The sequence below is a fragment of the Falco cherrug genome, chromosome 4, assembly GCF_023634085.1.
Source record: "Falco cherrug isolate bFalChe1 chromosome 4, bFalChe1.pri, whole genome shotgun sequence".
Taxonomy (NCBI): domain Eukaryota; kingdom Metazoa; phylum Chordata; class Aves; order Falconiformes; family Falconidae; genus Falco; species Falco cherrug.
The window spans coordinates 10,327,234-10,350,054 of record NC_073700.1 but is presented as its reverse complement, the minus strand read 5'-3'; the positions used below and the strand labels follow the sequence as shown (position 1 = coordinate 10,350,054).

The 22,821-nt window shown below is 43.4% G+C and overlaps 2 protein-coding genes across 2 annotated transcripts; one reads left to right on the top strand and one right to left on the bottom strand.

Moving 5' to 3' along the window:
* The first annotated feature begins 851 nt into the window (after nucleotides 1-851).
* Nucleotides 852-12,371, top strand: ARF4 (ADP ribosylation factor 4). Its single transcript, XM_055710047.1, has 6 exons — nucleotides 852-1,239; nucleotides 7,769-7,849; nucleotides 8,362-8,471; nucleotides 9,802-9,873; nucleotides 10,401-10,526; nucleotides 11,417-12,371. Exons 1-6 carry the CDS (start codon nucleotides 1,173-1,175, stop codon nucleotides 11,501-11,503), a joined length of 543 nt encoding a protein of 180 aa, XP_055566022.1. The 5' UTR covers nucleotides 852-1,172; the 3' UTR covers nucleotides 11,504-12,371.
* Nucleotides 12,372-17,978: 5,607 nt separating this feature from the next.
* PDE12 (phosphodiesterase 12) lies at nucleotides 17,979-22,770 on the bottom strand. Its single transcript, XM_014279650.3, has 3 exons — nucleotides 21,445-22,770; nucleotides 20,354-20,432; nucleotides 17,979-19,610 (listed from the first exon to the last, which is right to left on the bottom strand). Exons 1-3 carry the CDS (start codon nucleotides 22,714-22,716, stop codon nucleotides 19,168-19,170), a joined length of 1,794 nt encoding a protein of 597 aa, XP_014135125.2. The 5' UTR covers nucleotides 22,717-22,770; the 3' UTR covers nucleotides 17,979-19,167.
* Nucleotides 22,771-22,821: the final 51 nt, after the last annotated feature.

Below are 22,821 nucleotides of genomic sequence, written 5' to 3'. Positions count from 1 at the left end.
TCCCTCGCAGTAGCCTGCTGGTAGGACCTGCTTTAGGGCTGTGGCTTTATCAAGAGCATTGAAGATGGGTGGTGTTTTAATGGAAGGTAAGGAAATACCAAATAGCTTCTTTTTGAAAAACATGAGCTTGTGTGTACTAACGCAGTTTCTCATGGGCAATAACTCCCTTGAAAATTTTTCGGGCTTTTGACTGAGCCAGTTTCCTTGGGAGAGGGAGCGCAGCCGCTCACGCATTAAACGCAGCTTACGCTGCCCCAAATGTAACTACCACCAGGCGATGGGCTTTTCACAATAGCTGTGAAAAAAGCTGTTGCAGCAGGTTATGAAAAAGAACATACCCCTCAAAAAACAGCCTGTCTGTCAGGCTAGGGCGCCTTTCGGTTCCGTGCCCGTTCCAGCGCCCCGGCTCTGCCCGCCCGCCCCCCGGCCCAGTGCGGTTGCGGGGCCGGGGCCGGCTCACGGGCACCGCAGCCGGAAAGGAGCCCGCAGCGCCGGGGGCCCAACGCCGGAGGCGGGCCGGTTCCCTGCCCGGCGCTGCTGGTGTTAGCGGGCATTTGGGGCTCTCGGGCGATTCGTTTCACCCCGCACCCCCGCTCCACTCAGCTGTCCTCCGGGAGAGGCGCGCGGTGGCTGTCACCCCCGGCTGAGCGGGCCCGGCCCGAGGCGGCCCTGCCCTGCGGACTGCATTTCCCGCCCTGCCCGGCGGCCGGAACCGCGGCGAGGCGGCCCGGGCGCGCCGACTACAGCCCCCGTCATGCACTGGCAGCCGCGGCTGGGGCGAGCGGGGCGCGGGGCGGGCGCGGCGCTGCCTGGGAGCCGTAGTGCGCCGGCGCCGGGGCCGTGTGGCGAAGGGTGGCGCCGCGGCCGGGGGATGTGGCGAGCGTGACGTGATTTTGTCCGCGTTGGAGCCGGGGCGGCCGTGGCGAGCGTGACGTGGCAGAGAGCGAGCGAGCGAGGCTCCCGGGCACACAGCACCAGCTGCGCCGCCGTTGCCGCCGCCCGCGCCCGATCGGTCGGTGCCGCCGGGCCAAGCCCGCACCTCGGCACCGGCCTCCTCGCCGCGGAGGGATCCGTGAGCGCCGCCGGCAGCCGGGCCGCGCTCCCCCTCCCGCCCGCCTCGCCGCGCTCCTCCCGCCGCCTGCGCCGCCGCCCAGCCCCGCGCCGGAGCCGCCATGGGCCTCACCATCTCCTCGCTCTTCTCGCGCCTCTTCGGCAAGAAGCAGATGCGCATCCTCATGGGTAAGGGGGACGGCGGCGCGCTGCCGCCGCCCGCCCGCGGCCCCCCAGCCTCGCCGCTGCGCCCTGTCCGCCCGCGGCCGCCGCCAGACCCGCCGCCAGACCCGCCGCCAGGCCCGCCCGCTCCCTCACGGACGCGTCCCGCTGGCGGTGGGGGAGGGGAGCCCGGCGGGAGGGGGCCGCGGGCTCACGGCGGGGGGGCTCGGCCCTTCCTGGGGCTGGCGGGGTCGCCGGGAAGCGGACGAGCGGCGGGGGAAGGGGTGGGGGTCGGGCTGTAGCTGCCTTCCCTTCCCCTGCGCCGAGCTGCCGGCCCCGTCCCTCTCCTGCCCCGCTGCCGGGGCCACGGCTGCGGCGGGGGCAGCGCTGCGCGGGTTTGCGGCGGGGCGTGCGCGGCTGCAGCCCCGTCCCCCTGCACCTGCGCTGCCGCCCCGCTGGGCCCGAGCGAAGCCCGGAACAAAGATCAAGCGGCCGCAGGTGAGGGGGGCGGCGGCGGCGGGGGTCCCCCTGCCGGGGCACGGGCCGGCTGCGCGCCCTGCCCCCGCGCCGCTGCCGCCCGGCGGCGTGGCCCCCAGCAGGCTGTGACAAAGCCCGCTGTGTTCGGCGGCGAGGGCTGCAGCAATTGCCGTATAATGGCCGATTTTCGGTAGCTACGGTGCCTGTGCCCCTGGCGCTCGGGGAAGGACTTTCGCTCCTGTGCCTCGCGTACAAAACCCGGTAGGGTCGCTCTGCCGTGCTTGCTTAGTTTTACTGTCTGCCTCGAGTTATTTATTTGGAATTCGATGTGGTTCTCTTGACACAGGCTGTGTAAGAGTTGAAGGCAGTAGCTCTTGAAGATTCTTGCTGCAAGATTATGGTTCAAAAGGTCAAAGCAAGCGCATACTGCATTCGCTATTTCCTCTTCCACTTCAATCAACTCTCCCCTGCTTTCTTTCACCCACCTACCCACCCCCTCCCCCCGCAAGCTTTAGGTACAGGCAGATCTTAACCCCCCAATTTTTCCTCAAATTCTGTTACCAAAGTGAATGGAACTTGTTTTATGGCCGTTGATTGAAGTGGCCTGTCTTAAGAAATCAAGTGTTCACTTCAATATAGCCCATCACGGGACTGGGTCATAACCCTGAAACTTCTTGGCACGCTACTCACCTGTAATGCTGCCTTGGTACGCACAGTAGGCACTACAATGCAGCTTTTTTAAAAAATTTTTTTCATTGTAATTTCAATGTCGTCCATACGTTTTGTGATACAGAGTTCTTTATTGCATGCACAGTAATTTTCATTGTGTCTTCTCTGTTTAAAATTAGAGACTCTCATCTATTCCAAAATAAGCTGAGTATTTTTTGTCTTTGAGACAACTTAATACATCTGTTGGTTTCAAGGAAGTGCTTTGACTGTCTCCCTAATAGCCAGACTCTTCATATGACTCTTAAGTGAAGGAAGTAAAAAAACCTTCAAATGAGCTCGACTGTAGGATGAGATAGTGTCTATGGTATGTTTGTAGTTCTGTTGCATTCTGCGAAATAATGAAAACAGGAAAGCAATGTCATGGAGATCAAAATAGCTTGCAAGGCTTTAATTTCTTCATTGGTAGGTAATCAGGCTAATCAAATTTAGGTTGCGCTTTCTAGCAGTTGGTACAGCTGCATCTTTTTATTTTGTAATAATTTTGATTTTAAGCTATTAGATTCAAATACAGGACTGGATCAGAGCATGGGACTGCACCGTATTTGTTACATTGTATAAGAGCATAAAACTTTTTTCTTGAGAGTGCAACATAGGAGCTAAGCTTGATGTTTAGAAGCAGAATATGTTATACTGGATATGCTGTAAGTTGTTTATACCTGTAACGTGGAAAAGAAGCTTTTCATAGCATTCTACGTTATTTATCAGCACTTTGAGGAGAGATGTCTGAATCGATACTGGGACTGGATTAAACTTTTCCTCAAAGTGACAATTTTCAGTTTATGGTTTGAAAATAAGCTATATAAGGCTAGGCATTTAAATTTTTGCATGTAGTATACTTTATGGAGTAAGGTGTTCATGGAGAAATATTTAGGGGAAAAATATTATATGGATGAGTTGATAATGAACAGATGATTAATTTATAATTCAGACTTGTCTTTCACAACTTTTTGCTGTTTCTGCAGAATTAAAGATAAAGTAGAATTAATTTAGCTCTTAAGACAGACTTTGTGTTACTGAGTTCTGCAGAATTTGAGTATTTCTCATCAGGTACCATGTTCAACAGCAAAAATGGCACACTGTTTTATGTTTTCAGACTACATTTATGATAAATGGTGGGCATTTAATGGTATAGTGTTACTGAAATGTTGGTTTTCTTAAAAATGCACTTACTATTTCTGAGAAATAATTATATAATGTTATGAGGAGATGCATGTGAAATAATTCCTGCATTCTCTTTATAGATGGAAATAACCTGAGGGAAAACAAATAACTGTAGGATAGGATTGAACGACTTGAAGTTAGACTAGGCAACTGGGGCATTAGAGCAGAAAAACTGAGTCCTAACCCTACATGCACCTGTCCATAAAATTTTTCGCTCGTAGTTTCTTGTGCTTAAAAAAGAAAAGTTACTGATTTGTTGTGCACCTTTCAGTATCATAATTTAGTGTTCCGTGTCTTGGTGCAGTTGTGCAAGTCTTAACTGAGATAATAGCTTAGCTACTCAGGAGCTTTGAATACAAAGGTAATTATTAAATGCATTGGGGGGGAAAATTGGCAGGTTCTTTGGGATTGATGTTACTGCACAGCACAAAACCATTTGTTTGGCATTTTTTGTTTGGGGTTTTTTTAGCCACAGTTGGTTTGCATCCTCTTGAGTTTTCTTCATATGTGTGTGTGTTTTCTTCAGAAGCTGTATTGAGAACTGCTCCTTCATGTCACTCAAAGACTTACCCAGTTGAAACGTGAAAGAGGAATAGTATGTAAGGGGATAAATAAGAGAACTGGTATAAAGATGAAAGAAAAGTGAAGGAATACAAACCTGTAGTAAATTAGGATTCATTAATTTTACTTTTTTAAGCTGGCTTTCGATTGTAACATGAATGTCATGAATCAGTTAAATACAGTAGAAGCTTTTTTGATTGTTGTTCCTTGCTCTGGTTATCGGAAACATTCATTTTGGAAGCGGCAACACACTGTATTGTATAGTAAACTTTGGAAATCTCAATCTGACAACCAAAATCTATTTGGCTTGATGGGGGTTCCATTTAAGAGGTCAGTTCTCTGTTTTTCTGCATCTGTAGTTTATCTGAAGCTCTGTGCTATGATAACTGAGGCAGCTTCATATTCGACCACCCATGATCAAAGTAGAAAGTTGGTAAATAAGGACTGCGATATGGTCACAAGGATGATGTGTCTGGGGACAAGCTAACTACAAGCTTGAGATTCAGAAACATAACTGACAGGCTGTGAACAAAACACTCTTGAGAGGAATAAAGGGTTTAGAACCACAGTGGTTTTAACAGCATCTAAAAGCACTGTAAGCTTTTTTTTTTTTTTTTTTTTTCTTCCGCAGCTAGAGGAAGAAGGTGTTTGACTTGGTTTAAAGATAAAGGGTTGCAAGTGCAAGTCTGTGCTTCCCGTTTGTGCTTTATTGTAACCTTAAAGCACTGTGGTACAACTGCTGAACATCACACCCTACTTCAAGATTCTTTTATGCCTTGGTCTTGTCAGTGGTCAGTCAGGCAGTAGAATCAGATTGAAAATGTAGAATCGGAAATTTATGATATTTGGGGATTTAAGACTTAGGTTTTAATCTTTATAGTTAAATCTACTTAAACTTTATGACGTGGAAGTAGCTCATAGATTTACATCTAGTGTTCCAGTGCAAATGTAAACGTGTTTATTCTTGGAATTCTGAAAGCAACAGTTACACTTCCTAGCAGCTCAAAAGATTAAATGTGATTTGGTGCCCTGAAATTTCTTGTTCTAAAAAGAGTGTTAAGTGGCAAACTGGAGTAAGAAGTATGAATGGAGGTGATGCTTTTGATGACTTTTGCTTACTTAGACTTCTTAACATATTCAATTTGGCTAAAAGAGGCAGTTTTTCCAAATAGGGTCACGGTCATTTGTAGAAGTTGCCTTCCCATGGTGAAAAGCTGTTGTCCCGGGTGTGGAGAGAAGAAAACGTGTGTCTATAACTCAGCCTGCCTCAGTGCAAAGTCCAGCAGCTTAATTAGAATTGTGGGTAAGAGTGGATTTAAGCAAAGTCTCTGGGCTTTGTGCTTACGTGGCTCATGTAGCCTTCTGCCAATGCCGTTGAGGTGTTGGTGGGTCCTGGTACAAGAGTGGAGTGGGTAATTGGGGCAATAATTTCTTAAATTTAGCAAATTAAAAGTCATGAGTAGATTCTTATTTCTTAACTCTGAGTCATATCTTCAAATGCTTCTCGACACCCTGTGTAAATTCTTTGAAATGAGATTAGCTTTTTTCTTTGTCTTTATGTGTATCTTTAATATACCCCTAAATACACTCCATTTGTGTAGATAATGCCATTTTTCTTTCGTTGCTAATGTTAACAAGTCTTGTCAGTGTTTGTTTTACTGATAACTGGGATTATTTTTTTTTTTGAGAGGGGGTAAAGGAACAGTTTGTGAGTATGTGTAGCTTTAATTGATGATTCAGTAAGCAGTCTTAATGTTAATTTACTGGAAAACTCACACATGTATATGCATTATGTTTTCCTGTGAAGATCTAGGCGTCCTATAAATGCTTGTTTGAAGCTGAGCTGTGTGAGAATGGTGATGGGCTTCAAGCATGGTGCTATTAAAAGCATTGGGTTTGAGCCTAGTCTTCGGAGGGTTTCAGGGTTCACTGAAAGGGTTTTCTAAGGCTACCTGACACTTTGTTGGTGTAGGGAAAATGCTAACATTTACAAGTTTCATGACTTGCAGGCTCTTCTGAAACTTATGCCGCACCATGTCTGTTTTTCGGTTCATGCTTGTGTACGGTTCTAAAAGAGAATAACACTCAGGCAATAGCAGGCTTTAGACTGTTACATTTTTATCTGAACATTTTGGAGGTTTATTACCCCTCAAGGAGCTTTTGGGTTTGATTGTAGAACAACTGTGTGTTTTTTTTATAAACACACAACGACAATACCAAAGAAACCGCATTGGCATATATAATCCTGTTCACAGTATCAGAATATAGGACAGTTATAGATAGGGGTTTTTAATTAGTTTGCTGTAACAGCAGTTTGTGTCTTGAGAAGGAGGCAGCTTTTTAAGAGTCTGGTTTCATTCTGAATAAGTAGGCAATTTTGAATTCCATTTTATGGCAATGCTAAGGAAACAGTTGTATTATTAATAGTCAAGTCATCAAGCCACTTAAAGCTTAATATATCGCAGCTACCAAGTAGGAAATTAACTCGGAGCACTTAAGACTGTTACTAAACAAGGATAACGTTAGGTTTCTCATGCAAGTGTTAGTTAATTTTTTAATTGGGGGTTTATTTTCATTTGGGCAAAGTTTTATTGACCATTCTAATTTTCACAAATAGACATCTTATTCAAACTGTTGCTGTGGTAAGTGTTTAGTACCTATTGTTCGTTAGGTGCTTATATGCTAGGCATTGGATTCTAACGTGAAGAATTGTGTTTTGAGCTGCTCTGACGTGTTCTGAAATGCCTAATAATAAGCAGTTGCGCAGTTTTAGAAAACTATAGTGGATGTCTGCAGTCTTGGTGATGCTTCTCAAAAAAAGTCTTTGAGGCTCCAGTTTTGGTTTTTGGTGTGTTTTTTTTAAGGATCACGTGTTTACCACACAGCTTACCCTGAAAACTAGCAAACTTAAGTTTTGTTGTAGAAACAGAAGAGCAAATCCCAGTGCAGAAAGCCTATAAAGATCAAAAAAGGAGACTCCTAGTGAAAGCATCCCAGTGGATTTCAGTGAATAGAAGTGCTATCCTGAAGAAGAGTTACAGACCTTAGAGTAGATGTGGAGGGAGGACAGGAGTTGCATAATTATGTGGTTTTGTCAATGCAAAAGAAATGTTTTAGCAGTGGAATGAGGGACACTGAAGTGCCTTCCATGGATAGTGCTGTGGGTTCAGGTGCATGTGAAAATGGCCTTAGCTGAAGGTTTAGTGAGACCTTCCCCAACTTGACCGCAAAGTAGCAAACGTGTGATCAGTTAGAAACGATGTGCTGCTGGTAGATTGTTGGTATACATTTAGAAGATCCTTACTTACCCAGAAGAAACTTTCAAAGTGAATGGTAAAATGTAATTAAGTAACACAAATACTAGGGAAGATGACTAGAAATTTGGAAGTCTGTGGGTAGTGGGTGGGAAGTGTGTTACTGAGCTTGTTCTCTTCATTGCTTGTTCTCACTCTTAGTGCTGGGTAGAGGAGAAACATATAGTAGTATATTAACAATGACTTAAGAGTGTTTAAAAAGTTGTTTCTTCTCAGAAAAAAACCCCTAATACTCTGTATGCTAAATGGCATATTTTTAAATTAGCAAGGTATAGTGAATGTTGTGAAATAAATAATTTTTCTGTTTATTCTAGTTGGTTTGGATGCTGCTGGCAAGACAACTATTCTTTATAAACTGAAACTAGGAGAAATTGTCACCACAATTCCCACTATTGGTAAGATAACCAGTTCTCATGCCTTCATTCTTGTTACTTTATATTTGTGTTGTAGAGATGGGCTTCTGAAGTGTAGGGATTTGCTGTCTTTGCCGTTACCATAAGGATCAAGACAACCATGGGCTTTCTGGTACTGCCATAACATAACTTGTGTCAGACGAAAGATACAGCTAGACCAGAATCCTGTATCTGACAGTGGCCAGTAGCAGATGCTCAGGGAGTATAGAAACCAGTTAAGTCGCAGTACTTCCCACAAATGCCATGAGCCTTGCAGTTTGTGGCTGAAAGATTTGCTGAAAAAAAGGTCCTGTGCCTGGATTTCAGTTACTAATTTATTTTTATTTTCCCCTTCAGTCAATTTTCTTCTTCATCTAGCAATTCAGTTCCGCTAAGCCATTTTATGTGTGTTTGGGAGACATGTAACTTGGGAAGTAGCCATTTTTGACATGGTTAGAATTACATTTTGACACTAGCATTAACTATTGCTAATTACTGAACTCTTCTCTTTTTAGGTTTTAATGTGGAAACGGTAGAATATAAAAACATTTGTTTCACAGTTTGGGATGTTGGTGGTCAAGATAAAATTAGACCTCTTTGGAGGCATTATTTCCAAAACACACAGGTAAGAGTTCAGAGATGACAGTAGTTAAAGACCTGTTTTGTAAAGTCTCAGTATGTTCTGTAGAGTATATATGGAAAGTTGTCTTCTGTCTCTTTGTTTCAGAAAGGCTCCTCGCTACTTCCTGCGAGTTCTGAGGGATACCCAGATTTCATTCTAGTTGAAGCTAGTTTGTTACCCTGAAGGCTTCAAGCCTAGCTGTGAGTGAGCCTGGCAAGGATTAAGTCATTTAGGATCTACCAGTGTTCTGTAATGTGCCAAAGCAGCTGGCTTGTTTGTGAAGAGCTCTTCAACCTTGCTGTACCCATGCTTTGATTTGTTTGAACTGGTGTTGACTTATACATAAAAAATTTTAGTGTTTGAACACCCTTTTATATATCCTTTTTTTTCAAGAACCAGCCTTAAAATATATAGCTTTTACCATGCTGTATCAGTGTATTTAGTACACTGAGTATCTAAAAATACTGTGAAAGGTCTTGTTACCGATTGATTAGAAAGTGTCAGCTTCATATTGGTGTGACTGCTGTCATTTTTGGTGACATAAATGAAGTAGTAAGGTAAGTTGCTTAGTATCAGGAAACTTTGTGAGTGGTGATTTTTTTGTTTTGTGGTTTGGGGTTTTTTTTTCTGTGTTGGATATAGAATTGTATCCAAGAAACTTCTGTGCAGCATCTGATTGGTGCAGAAAAATGGAGAAGTCTGGACTGACAAAAAGGAGCTAGCGAAGTACTGCTATGAACAGAATAATACTTGGCTTCAGTTCCTTATTTGGCCCTGTTACTAAATATTTTTAAAAGATACTTCTCTCTTCATAAAGAGAATGATAAAATGTAATGTTTCAGACTGAAATTTTAAGAGTAAATAGTGTATGTGTAAGAAGGACACTTGAGTAACAGATGCCATTAAAAATACTGTTGGGTACAAACTTTTTTTAAACAGGCCTTGCTTTAAGAGTGTTTTTCAGTGAAGTGTGAGATGGTGAAGCACTTCTGATGCTATTGCTGCATTTAATATGATAGAATGAGTGAAAAGGGAGGGGAGAGAGTTAGCTTCTGAAAACTTACTAGTATCTGTTCCCCCCTCCCCCAAACTAATGGGTCCCACAGTAATCTGTAAACCAACATTTGTGTGTGTTAACTTTTTTGATTTAGAAGACTTAGTTTTATTCTGCAGTTTGTTCAGATAGACATCTTGCATTGCCTAAACAGAAGTTTCTGTCAGATTTGCTTACTTGAGAGAGAGGACGATCACAATAGCCAATATGAGTTTCTTGGGTTTTAAAATAGTGCTGCGTGTTTACTTTGGCTTTTCAGAACTGCTTAACTTCTTACAGGGCCTCATTTTTGTGGTAGACAGCAATGACAGAGAGAGAATCCAGGAAGCCGCAGAAGAACTGCAGAAAATGGTAAATATCGATACCTTCTGAAACATGATTGTTTTGCATACTTTGTCATAGTTTTGGATGTTTTTCAGCTTCCTTAAAAGATTTAGCATTTTAAAATTGTGGATGTTCGTATGGTGTATATTGTATTCACCTAGTAATTCTGGGTCACATAGTGTGCTGAGTTGTAACTGAAATTCTGTGGAGAGCTTTAGCTCCAGAACTACTGATCTGTCAGAACCTTTCTTTCCTTCATAAAACCTTAATAAAAATGCAGCAGACAAAGAATTTTGGGAAAACAAATTGGTGCTAAGAATTTCAGCAGCAAGGTGCTTGCGAATTTAAACTGCTGATTGAAAGGCTATTTCCTTACTTGTAGAAGTTCTGTTGGGTTGTAGTTAAATTTCACTCAGTACTTACCAGTGACTTCAGGAGTAGGAATGAAAACGTTTATAACCCTTAAATCAGTATTTAGGTTTCTTTAGTGCTTGTTCAAGTAATGGAAGTATTTAACTGAACTAACTTAATAACGTGGCCGGTTTTTTTGTTAGCTTCAGGAGGATGAACTGCGAGACGCAGTGCTGCTTCTGTTTGCAAATAAACAAGATCTGCCAAATGCCATGGCAATCAGTGAAATGACAGATAAACTAGGTCTTCAGTCTCTGCGTAACAGAACTGTAAGTAGTAAACTTCCCAGTTGCTGAACTATTGTCTTCCTTTATTATTTATCATAAACAGTTTTCCTTTAAAGGAAAGGGAAGTTTTCACCGCTTCCTGTAGAAAGATGCACATACCTGCTATTAAATTCTGTAGTGCATAGTTTAAGGTCCTTTCTGAAAATAAATGATTTAGAAGCGTAATCCAGTATGTTCAGCTGTTGCAGGTGTTTCATCTCTCACTTTTTCCTGGAAAAATATAAATATTCCAGTCTCTGACGGAAATCTGGCTGTCAAACATGTTTGACCAAGTATGTGGTGGGCCTTCCTGTTTTCTCTATTTGTTGCTCTGGGGAAGAAAATGCATTTTGCATTCTCACCACTCCAAAGACGGGAGGAAATTAAGTAGCTCCTGAATCATTAGATTCCATCTGCACAAGCCTTTGAGCGATAGGGTTGCTTCACATAAACTATCCAGCCTTCTGTGATACTCACATAATGTCTGTGTCTTGATGCACTAAGATCATACCCATAAAGATGTTTTAGATGTCTGTTAACTTGGATAATTCCATGTCCATTTCCTGAAGAGCAGTCTTTCAAAAACAAGAAGCTAAGTTTTCAGCATATAAACCAACTGCAAGTTCTGTGTTTATTTCCTGATGCCCTAAATGGTGTTCTGGCATTTGGTAGGCCAGCACTGAGTTTCTGGACACTGTCTGAACCCTATCTACTTTATATATACTTCCTAAAACTTTTAACATTACCATCTGTTCAAAATTAACTCTATTTATGGCACAAAGCAGTGTTTAAAGAGCATTGTTTGAGTGTGTATCTGATTGTCACATACTGTGACTTAGCTTACGTTTTATCAGTTTGTAAATTTAACTTCTGTTTGTGTTCTACATTAACAGTGGTATGTCCAGGCTACCTGTGCTACGCAAGGAACTGGTCTGTATGAGGGACTTGACTGGCTGTCAAATGAACTCTCAAAACGCTAACTCAAACTGGATGACTCTTTCACCAGGGACATGTTTGATATAAGTGGTCTAGGCTTGTTACAACAAAATTAGTTTGCATCTTGGTTATTACAGTATCTGGAACTGATATTTGGGCAGGATATTACAGCGTTTCAACTTATTTTGTTGCCAATTATTGTTTACCAAGCTACATGTTGCGAAGGTAGCAATATACTTGGGTAAAAATCTCCTTAACTTGGAAAAAGTGTATCTTCTGATTTTATTCCCCTTGTTAGCCTAAATGCCTGAATATAGTTATTGTGACATCTTTAAGATCTGTTTTGAATATTCTTTTGAGCCCAAATAAATTAATGTTTTAAATTTTTTTCTCCCTGCTACTTTTAGTTTACTGATGCCCTGTTTCATTCCTCAGACAGTCTGCTGATTTAAAAACGTAGCATTCCGTATCTATTTATTTCTTTCCCTTGCCAAAAGGAATTCCTAATATTGCTTGTTCCAGCCAAGGAAATGCTCTAAAACACTATACAAATCTGCTGCACTGAGGAACATTTTATTAATCCTTGGGTTCTGTCGGCCCAACTTGCCTTTGTGTGAATTGGATTTGATGGGTAGAATAGTTCTGTGCTGGTTGCGAAGAGCTCATGTTGAGGTTGTTTTTAATATTCAGCAGATTGTCTTTCTTTATATTGTATCTTTTTTTTTTATGTTGCATGTTGCTTTTTGGTATCAGCCTGACTATTTTTGCCCAGTGTATAATAGTTCTGCTGAAGTTCTACTGTTTGTTGGTGAACATATCTTCATAAAGAAATTTTGGAAAATTCATCAAACTCAATGGATTAGTTTCTTCATAACCCACTTGGAATTATTCCTAATAAAATGATAAAATGTATAGATCTGTGTATTCTCCTCTTGATTCCTGAAATAGTTGAACTGCAAGTTATCACTTTTTTTTTAATCCATATACTGAGCTTTCCTGCAGCTTGAATGTGAACACCAGTCTCAGATTTTTCACTTGTTTGGAGCTGTGTAGAGCAGGACACAGAAGGTGGGCAACAAGATTGTGTACGGTGCAGTAGAGTAGCTGTCATCAAGACTTAAGATAATTCTGTAAGTGTCTTTTGAAGTTGTAAATCTAAAATTCCTTTCAAGATGTCCAGATATGAAAATACTAAGAGTTAGAAAAATTGTAATAAAACAAATACAAACTGCCTGCAAAACATGCATGTCTGTTTCATAGTTGTATCTACATTTAACAACCAATGTGGGTTCTGGCAGGAGAATCACGAATTCTGTTGGTGACTAGCTGGGAAGCTAACTTGAACACTTGTACAGAGGTTTAGTCAGTATTATATTAATGGTAAGTCACCCAAAATACCAGCTCTATACTGTCTGCTTTCATATTTCTGCCCTCTTATACCTCTGTAGTTCAAAAGAATGCTTTTTGAGGGTGCTACTAATGGATGGTTTAAAATCTTTATTTTTTTATTGCCTGTTTGCTGTATGGATGCAAATACAGCTCGATCCTCCAACTGGAATATTGTATTCTATTGATTGTATGTCTTTAGGAACCCAGAGCATGATTTCATTGCAGTTTCAGGCTAAGCTCCTCTCTTTTATTTTTTGCCCAGGTCTTATCAGTGCCACAAGAAATCCCAGTGACAAGGTGTGCTTAAACTCAAGGTAGTTTAGGTTAAGAGCACATTCTGAGGCAGCTTCTGCTGTAACTGAGATTTAAGTTTCTAGGAAGTAGTTACTGTGAACACAACTAACAGAAAATTCCAGAGTTTTTGAATACAGTCATTAACTGTCTTCAGTTCATGTCTTCAGTATGTAAGAGAAACCCAGGAGACAGTGTAAGGTGAGTAGGGTTTTGCCTGCACCTTTAATGAATTGCTGATTACGTATTCACCAAAGTTGCTATATCCGTGCATTGGATCAGTAGGTGTTAACATGCGTGTTTCTAGCAATGCAGTTCTTGAAGTAAACCTTAAAAGGAGCACCTTGTTCAGAAGAGGCAGCTTGTCTGTAATAGGGATTGTGTTGGTAGTCCCAGTAGGTTAAAATGAAATAGTGCTTGTGACAAATGAATTGCCGCCGCCTCTTAGGAGGACAAAGTGAAGAGGTAGACTTCAAATAAAAAAGCAGATACTTAGAAACAAACTAGGCCTGTTATCTTGAAGGAAACATTCTGGTTCACAGAGATGAAAATTTCATTGTGTTAATTCTTCCAAATGCTTTGAAGTAATTAAATACTCAGGCTTAGGTGAGTTGTGTTTAGCCACTATGCTTTTGAGTTACAGAATGTGTATAGAAGTTTATATTTCAGAGTCACTGTGTTTGGCTTTGTGTACCAGTAGGTCGTAATTCTGCTATAAAATAAGTAATTTCCCAAAGTGAAAGTCAGAAAGTAGTAAAAATCTCAAGCGTCTTTTAAGAGTGATGGAGCCTGCATGAGAGGTTAAGGCTACAGCTTATCCCACAGCGTAGTAAGACAAAGTCAATAAATTTCTTGGGTGTAATTTTTTTTCTAACATTCTTTAAAATTGTTATTTTCTAGCTAAAGCAATTATAACACTGACCTATGTATGTTTGGTGTCGGTAACAGCATATAATACAGCCCTGCTCTCCAGAGCCAGATGAAATCCCCACAAAGATCCCATTTTGTCATGTCCGTTGAAGAGTTCAGGTACTAACTCTGTTTGTCATTTCCCTATCAGAATTCAAATTCCTGAACTGAGCTGTTGTCCCAGAAGTCCAAAATCTTGGACAGGCACAAGGCTGCTAAAAACTTGTTCCTCGTTCTACTGTAATGACAGGAAATCCTGAGTTCCAGTGACTGAATTATTTCATTGTGTAGCATCAACTCCTATATTCAAACAATGGGTAAGTTCTACTGTGCTGGAGAGTCAGTCTAGTAATACTTGTACACAAGAGGTTTTTTGATTTCAGTGTATCAGATGGCCAGCTTAACTTTAGAGAGCAAAACACTGAAGAATGAGTGCTTTTTATTTTATTTGTTTGTGCTGACACAGTTTATTCCTTACATTTTCAGTACGTGCATGATTGGCTTTTCATTTTTTTCCAACATCTGGAGAACAGTTTTGTGTGAATATTTAGACCTACATACAGACCAGTGCAAAAGTCTTGTTTTGTTTTACTCACATGTAACTAACCTGACCACTCAATTCTACAACATAAATAGTAATGGATATTTGTTAGGCTTTTTGTTTGGTTTATTTTTTCTGTTTTGCTAGTTTTAAAATAAAAAACAAAGGCTTCATGAACAACATAATCTAGGACTTTATCTACAAAACAGCTGCAGAACATCTGCGCATTTTGGTTGGACTGCTTAGAAGCAGAACAAAAATCCGTTCTAAATGCATCAGGAATTAGCAACAAGTGCTTCAAAGGTTTCTACTTGCTTGGTTTGTTCTCAGCATTTTCAACATAAACCAGAAAAACAACGTACTGGAGGCAATAGAACACTATGAGGGCGCTTACAGCAGTGGCCTTGCTTGTGTAAAAAAAGTGAGTTAGGGTTTTGTCAGTAATGAGAATTCAGACCCCAGTTTGCAGTCGTTTGCTCATCTGAGTAATCTTTATATTAAGGTCTGGACAAAGGCAGTTTCAGTGCAATGTGATGAAACTTTGCACATCACCTTGTCCCAGTATCTTTCCTGCCCTTGTCAAGAATGGTATTGACAGGGGACTTGAGTAAGAAATGACAGGTATCTGTGGCAAATTCTAGGAAAACTGGGATCTTTCAGGCTCTTCCTCTTACTGGGTGGGTTTGAAGACCTGGAACAATTTTTTTGATGCTAGAAATGCGAGAACCGAGGCAACTACACAATTACTTAGAACATCTGACAGTTCAGCATGTTGGGTATTTTTTCCCCTTCTTTTCTTGTACCATTTTTCTCTGTCCTTTTTCCTTCTCTCAATCATACTTTGCGTTATTGTTTGCTTTATCATGATACGTAAAGGCATTTTACTGAAGGCTTGAATTAGTCCCTTCAAAAACAGCAGTGATAGAAGAAATACTCGTGTAAGAATTCAAGTACTAGCTGCCACAAGTGGCGAAGATCCCTTTGTCTGGAACGGACAAGGTCGGGGGGGGGGGGGAATAATAAGAGTTCCAAGTTGCCAGACCAGTCTGAAGAATCTGGCAGAACTTGGGGTTTTTTTGTACATACCAAATACACAGGTAAGCTACATTTCACAGTAACTGGAACAACCCAGAAACCAGACAAGTTATCTGTTACTCCAGAAGGCCAGTCTTTCAGTGCTCTTAGTTTCAGTAGTGTTCCTGTGAGTGACAAGTTTGTCCACAGCAGGAGCCAGTGTGAAAGAAGAAACTCCCTCCCGGGACAGCAGCTAGTCGGAGCAGATGCTGGAGCAGTGCCCTCTCGAGTTTACTGCACCAGAGATGGGAAAGCTAAGTGCAATGTTCCTTTTTCCTTAATGGCTAGTCTGGGAAAAAGAGCGTTTAAAAAAAAAAAAAAAAAAAAACAAACAACAAATGCTCTTCTTGCATAAATTTAAAAAGACACAAAAAGAATCTTGCCCACTTTCTTGATGTGGAGCGTTCCAATCGCTGGAAGAGGAGCACAGGTGAGTTTAGGTTTATACAATAAAACAGAGCTTAATAGGGCTTCTACAAATCTGAATTCTAGAGGTGATTTAGAGAGGAAGAATTAATTGCTGGGCAAAGTCCAGATGTTGTAGGGGAGGCTAAAACGGGAACTAAAAAATCACCTTATGTGGAGTGGGAAGCACCATATATTACCTCACGTAGATGTAAACGTAGCCTGAGAGCATGGGGGGTATGGGCCACAGGTGTGTCTCTAAGGGTTGCTTTTTACCCCCAAAAAACCACAATTCTTTTGAATTGTGACTTTTTCCTAGCCTAGACCCTAGTGCTGGATTCTCACCCTGGAAATGTCTAAGTGGTTCCTGACACGTTGGTGCTACTGGCAGTCAGCCTGTGCTGCTGCATTTTGCTAATAAAATGAGGGATACTTGCACCGGAGGATCTCCAGTGCCAGCTCATGGGCCTGAATTTCCTGCTGAAGATATTAAAGGATTATCTGCTGTGTGCAAGGGCCATCTACTTTTACTGGGCCTGTTCCAGTGCCGTGTTTTTCCCTTTCGGTTTGCTTCCTGCACATGCCAGCTCTGCTGTGCTCTCCCTCTCCTTGGGCTGTGTGGGGACAGGAGCAGCGGCCCCAGTACCGATACAGGGAACCAGGGGGACCTGCTGTTTCTTGGGAGGGAGGCAGAAGACCTCTGAGCAGCTCCATCTTGTGTAACTGTGGAGAAGTTAACAGATTCTTAATGTTCTGGTTTTGGAAAGCAAAACTAAGTAACCCAATTGTAATGGATAGGTACTTCAAAAAACATTCTTTTTCTCCTTTTGAAGTTATAAGGGGACCTCAGTTAGCCTAATATAATTTAATTCCAAACTCAACAAGTGCAATCTTACTGTTCTAAGTGACTGGGACATTGCTCTTGCCAGTCTGCAAGCCTGCGTTATTCAGTGGAGTTTGGTTTTTTGGGTGTTTTTTCCCTCCAGTTTTTTAGAGCTGGCAAATTGTAGGTGGCCTCTGGCTCAGCTGTAACGTGGTTATTTTCAGTGGTTTTTCCCCAGGTGTTAATACTTAAGATTTTTTTTCTTCTTGAACAGATTGTCCTATTATTTTTTTGTCATTATTTTAAGATGCCATATGCTTGCAAATGTTACATCTTCAGGTGTAAGCTTTCCCTCATTTACTAAATTAGTAAATATTCTTTGCCCAGATATGAAGTATACAGCCTCCATTCTTCTGCAAGATTTTCTCTTCACTCCTGTACCTTGTAGTTTAGTTATGAATCACTGATACTTTTATTACCAACTTTGTAGTCTAGAAGAATAGATATCCCCTTCAACTCATATGCAAGACTGAATTACACTTTTACTTAGACATACAAGAGAACAGCAACTGAACAAGGACATACCCGAAGTATGTGGGGTCCAATTTCAGTGGGTGAGTACTGTCCATCCCTGTCTCAACGACCTAACGTCATTCACTGCCACTTTTATAATGTTACACTCTGTTTTGCTTCCAGTTTTTTAATCCAAAAGCCCTTAGCTACCATTTGGATTAGCAAAAATTGAAACCTGGAGGTAATGGAAAACAGTAGTAGTTTTATTGGAATTAACATAGAAAAAGCTAAAGAGCAGATGTTGAAAAGCTTTTTAAAGCACCACCCTTCAGAAACTAGCAGGTACTATGGCAAGAGACAGGACCAATGACCCTCAGCTATATGCTGCTTGAAAGTTTCTGCCTGTTTTTAGCAGTGTATGAGGAGTTTACTGAATCCCAGCTGTAACCTACAGTCCACCAGAACACAGTGGAGGTGAGTAGTTGTGGAAATACAGGGTATGTAACTGGGCAGACTTGCTTTGCCACGAAGGACATCAGTAACTAGAACAAAATCAAAACTGACGATAGTAACAGACTATTGAAAAGAGAACTTTATTAAGTGAAAGAGGGAGATCGAGTGAAATAGTTTTCAAATGCTATTTGTTTCATATGCACTAATGATGCAGGGAGAAAAGCTTGTTAAGTGATTCAAACCCCTCCAATGCAGTCAATACATTTGATAAAATACATTTCCCCGCATCCAAATCATCTCCTACAAAACAGGGAAGACTATATTTCTAAAGGAAAAAATTCAGGTAGAACACCATTAAAGATGCAGGTGGTCGTTGTATGCAATAGAGGAACAAAATAGAACAATTATGTTAAAGGTTTGCAAGTCACTTGTGGGCTTTTTTCTGATTTAGGCACAGATAGCTAATGCACAACATTAACTATTCTGTAACTCCCCCTCACCTGAAAACACATTGTTAAAAAGCTCCCCAGCTCCCTCCCATCCAGAGCTGGCTGTCCTAAACTTCAGTATTTATTGCCAATGATCATGAACAGGAGGAGCAGATGTTCAAAGTAAATGCTACCTAAATATGTAGTCCAGTTTTAGCCAGTGCTGCAGTTACCCTCATTACACATACTGAGTGGGCAAGCAAAATGCTTCCAAATCAATTATAACTTTGATTTTAACCTGCTTGATTGTTGACAGAAGAGCTATCCGCTGATACTCAAGGAATATCTTTTCAGAAGGTGGTAGGTCCAAGTATGTTGTTCATGCTAGTTACTAAAAAATTGGAACACAGTAATGGTGAGCAAGACAATTTGCAAACTTATTTTTAAAAAAACTGTCCTGTGACAATAATTACAATGAGGCTGAATCAATTAAATCCATTTGTTTTCAGGTTCTATGTTTGGTTCTGAATTAGGCAGGGTTCAGTTTGTATACGGTCTTACAAATCAGATTAAATTCATATTTTTTAGACAAAATATTCTTAATCCTTTAAAAACACCAATAAAAAGGTATATGATAATCCAATTTTCAAAACCCCGTCTTAGATTTTTCCTGTAAGCATATAAAAAGGGAATGAAAAAGTTCTCATGCAAATATTCTGAACACTGTGATAGTATTCAGCAGAACCATTACACACATGAACTTTGCAGTAATCATTCTGATTTCCTTTTAGTAGCAGACAAGCCAGGGTGTAACCTCAGTTCCCCAGCAGAAAATGAAACTTCTGGTTTGAAAACCCCCAGAAGCACCATGCAAGAGCTGATCTATTTCCACTTTAAGTCACATACTAATGCTATATGATCGGAAGGATGTGAAACACTTGGCAAAGCCTGATGGGTTGTTACTTCTTCATGACTTGGCATCGGAATGACCTGTTCAACCTCTAGAGCATTTTTGTCAATGAAAATGTAGTCCAGACACCCATGAAACCCACCAACATAGTTTGTATAAGCAGGTTCTCCACAAGCACTTAGCAGTTTGAAAGGATGGCTGAGAGCCATATTGCACCTTTCTTCTTCACCATTTGAGACCCAGTCTTCATGATCTTCCGCAATGCTGCCGCTGCTAATAAAACTGTACGTTCCAGACGATGGTGTACTATTAAAATCTCCACAGAATATGACTGGTATACCAGGATACAAGTCACATGCTACGTGCTTGATGTGAGACAAGGCTACAGCAATTTGGATGAGACGGATGTTTCCACCTAAGGATATAAAAACATATTAAATACTTCACAGTAGCATTGGAGGAATCTTCCAAGTTACTCACTTCAGCATGTATCACGTATAGCTCTGAAACGGCAATCTCATTTTATATTTTCTGTGCACTACGTTTTAGAATAGTATTCATAAGAAGACTTTGAAGTTTGTGACTACAAAAGTTTAAAGGGACAATGTTTTAATTTCAACTTGCACATGCAAGAACCCTTGAACCTCCAGCACCCATAATTACATCAGCTTTCTGTTTTGTGGCAACCATTCTAATAATGCTGCTCCTGAAAAGCACAGAACCAAAAGAAAACTGATTTAAAAGAGGAGAATCTGTTCTAAAAGCTTCTGTAGCCCAGCCTGGTTGCCCTCCTGGCAGCATCCCAATACAGATCCTTCAGGTACAACAGGATTGGGAAGCTCTGAGTGCACACAAAGCTATCTATATTTTATGGTCTACTCTTAGACCATAGTAACTTAGTAACGTGACTTGCTTTGCTTTCAGCTATATTCTACTGACTCCCAGGCAGGTTAGAACAATCCTACTCTAAAGAAAATAAACACACATACCAAGCAGCCTGGCTTGGTTCATCAAGATAAGAAACAAGACAAGAAACCCTCAGTTCCAGAAGAAAAGGCTATAGCTACAAAAAACCAGGGGGAAATCTATTCTCTCCAGAAAGGACAAAAAACTTTACAAACCCAGTTAATCCCACATACACGAACATGACAAAATTACCTTTCGGGTGCCAGTATAGGTGGGTATTAGCTGCACAAATCTTCCTGGAAGGATTGGTTGTAGACTGAAGAACTGAAACCTTCAAGAGAAAAAGTAATCCTTGATAAGTCTTAAATAGAGAGTCAAATATTTTAAGAAGTGCAATAGTTAGCTTATGCCTGTATGGCAATCCAGGTCAAAGCACCTGACAACTAATGAACAGTACAGCTCCTAAGTTGGGTCTTTTTATCTTCTATAGAAGGTCTGTTTATAGAGGCAATATATTATCACTACATCCAGGTATTTGACAAATGCTCTTTCGTCTGTAAGTGCCTGGTCTGGCTGTATTTTTTTCCTTCAATCCAGCCCATATTTTTTCCTAAGATGCTGCTAATGCTGTACCATTCTGTACTATTATTTTCTGCAACAGAATTGGAGCTATCGCTCTGGTTTTAGCAAGCAAACCGTAGCACTGCATAGTTCTTAAACTGAACATAAATGTATCAAGGAAATCTTTTTAGTCCTACTCAGTCCACAAGAAAGAAACTTTCATCAGTTAGTGTTTCCAAAATTCCTGGCACAGACTTCTACCGTATACACAGTGCTCTGCTGGCAGACCCACTGGCATCAACAAGCTCACTGACCTGTCCTCCAACCTTATTTCTCTCCCTATTGTCACTTTCTGAAGTGGCATTCCTAATGCAAGACAAATTAACTTAATCTCATCTAGAACCAACTTACAAGATTTAAGTTTTATGAAATACATATTCTGATGTATGGGAGTAAGCCGTGAAAAGCCTGGCAGCTAATACCACTTGAGAATTGATACTTGGCTCAGAATCTCAACAGCTGTCTTTGTCTTAAAAAAAAAAAAATTGCCTTTTTTACCAAGTTTTGGTGATTCTATACATCCACTTCAGTGAAGCCTCGATGTTTCTGTTCTTGTTCCCAAGTTGCTCTTCTGCTCTATCCATTACCCTGGCTAACAGCGAACGTACCACCGTCCCACGTTTCTGACTGTTAATCCCTCGCCCCCCTTCTCCTCTGGTTTGACGCTCGACAAACCTGCCCGGGGAGAGGGGGAAGAGGACGCAGGGCGGTGTGCGCCGTACCTGCAGCACCGACGACCTCTGCAGCACCTTCTCCTGCACCGCGGGGTACCGGGCCAGCTTGTCGCACAGCTCCTTGTGCTGGGGGTCGGTGAGCAGGGCCTCGCTGAACGCGACGTCGTGCCGGCTGAGCAGGCTGAACTTGTCCCTGCGGTAGAAAGTGGCCAGACCTTCGTGCTGCTTCTCCTTAATCTTGAACAGCCCCTCGAGCCCGAAAGCATCCAGGGCTGGGGCCAAGCTGTCCACGAAGACGGACTTGTCCACTTCCTGCAGGCAGATCAGGTCGGCGCTGTAGCCCGCCAGCTCCTTCTTGAGCAGGTTCTGCCGGTAGTCGAGCTCCAGGGCGTAGGGCGCGCAGTAGGGGTACAGCACGGTGCGGGAGAACTCTGTCTGCGCGTACACGTCGGCCAGCACGTTGTAGGAGACGGCGCGCAGCGCGCCCCCGCCGCACACCCGCCCGGTGTACAGGTGCCGCGCGTCGAAGGTGCAGGCGCCGGGCCCGGCCTCCACGGGGCCGCTGCTCTCCACCTCGCGGGGCGGCCCGTAGCGCTGCGCCGCGTCCCCGGGCGTGCAGCTCAGCTTCAGCCGCAGCCCCACCAGCGCGTTGGGGGGCGTGAAGACGCGCTCGCCCACCGCCGCCTCCACCCAGGCCGGGCCGCCGCCGCCCGCCGCCGCCTCCCCGCCGGGCGCCGGGCGCTGCTCGCGGTACCAGCGGAACAGGCAGTGCTGCGGCGCGGCGAACTCGGCGCTCAGCTTGGGGCAGACGGGGAAGCCGGCCAGCAGCGAGCGCGGCAGCTGCAGCTCGGTGAGCGCCGGCGGGTTGCGCTCCACGCGGTACTGCGCCTCCCCGATCTGCAGCACGGCGCCGTCCTGCCAGGCCGCCGCGTTCGGCACCTCCTCGGCCACCGCCTCCCCGTCGCGGGAGAACAGCCGCACGGCCGGCACCGCCGCCGCCTCCGGGCCGCCCTCCGCCGCCGGGCCGCCCTCCGCCCGCGCCTTCTTGTTCTTCTTTGCCGCCTTGGTGCGGCCCTTGGCGGCGTTGGCGGCGATGCGGGCCAGCGCCCGGCCCAGCGGCTCCGCTTGGTCCCGCTGCATGTGCCGGGCGCTGCCGTCGGGCAGCACGAACCGCAGGCTCAGCTTGGCCTCGGAGGGCACGCAGCGCACCACGGCCCGCTCCATGGCGCCGCGGCCGGCGGGCGGGCGGGCGCCTTCGGCGGGGAGGGCGGCGGGCGAGCCGCCGAGCCTCCTGAGGGCGGAGCGCAGCCGGCGCCACATGGAGCCGGCGCCGCTTCTCGCCCGCTTCCGCGGGGCGCGCCCGGAAACGACGAGCGGCGCGCGGCCTCGGCGGCGGGACCGCGCTCCCAACAGCCACCGCGCGGG

Coding starts and splice junctions, on each gene's coding strand:
- ARF4 (XM_055710047.1), top strand. CDS start 1,173: ATGGGCCTCACCATCTCCTCGCTCTTCTCGCGCCTCTTCGGCAAGAAG. Junction 1,240..7,768: donor GCAGATGCGCATCCTCATGG/GTAAGGGGGACG, acceptor TGTTTATTCTAG/TTGGTTTGGATGCTGCTGGC. Junction 9,874..10,400: donor CAGAAGAACTGCAGAAAATG/GTAAATATCGAT, acceptor TTTTTTTGTTAG/CTTCAGGAGGATGAACTGCG.
- PDE12 (XM_014279650.3), bottom strand. CDS start 22,716: ATGTGGCGCCGGCTGCGCTCCGCCCTCAGGAGGCTCGGCGGCTCGCCC. Junction 20,433..21,444: donor AGAGGTCGTCGGTGCTGCAG/GTACGGCGCACA, acceptor TTTCTCTTGAAG/GTTTCAGTTCTTCAGTCTAC. Junction 19,611..20,353: donor CCTATACTGGCACCCGAAAG/GTAATTTTGTCA, acceptor TTATATCCTTAG/GTGGAAACATCCGTCTCATC.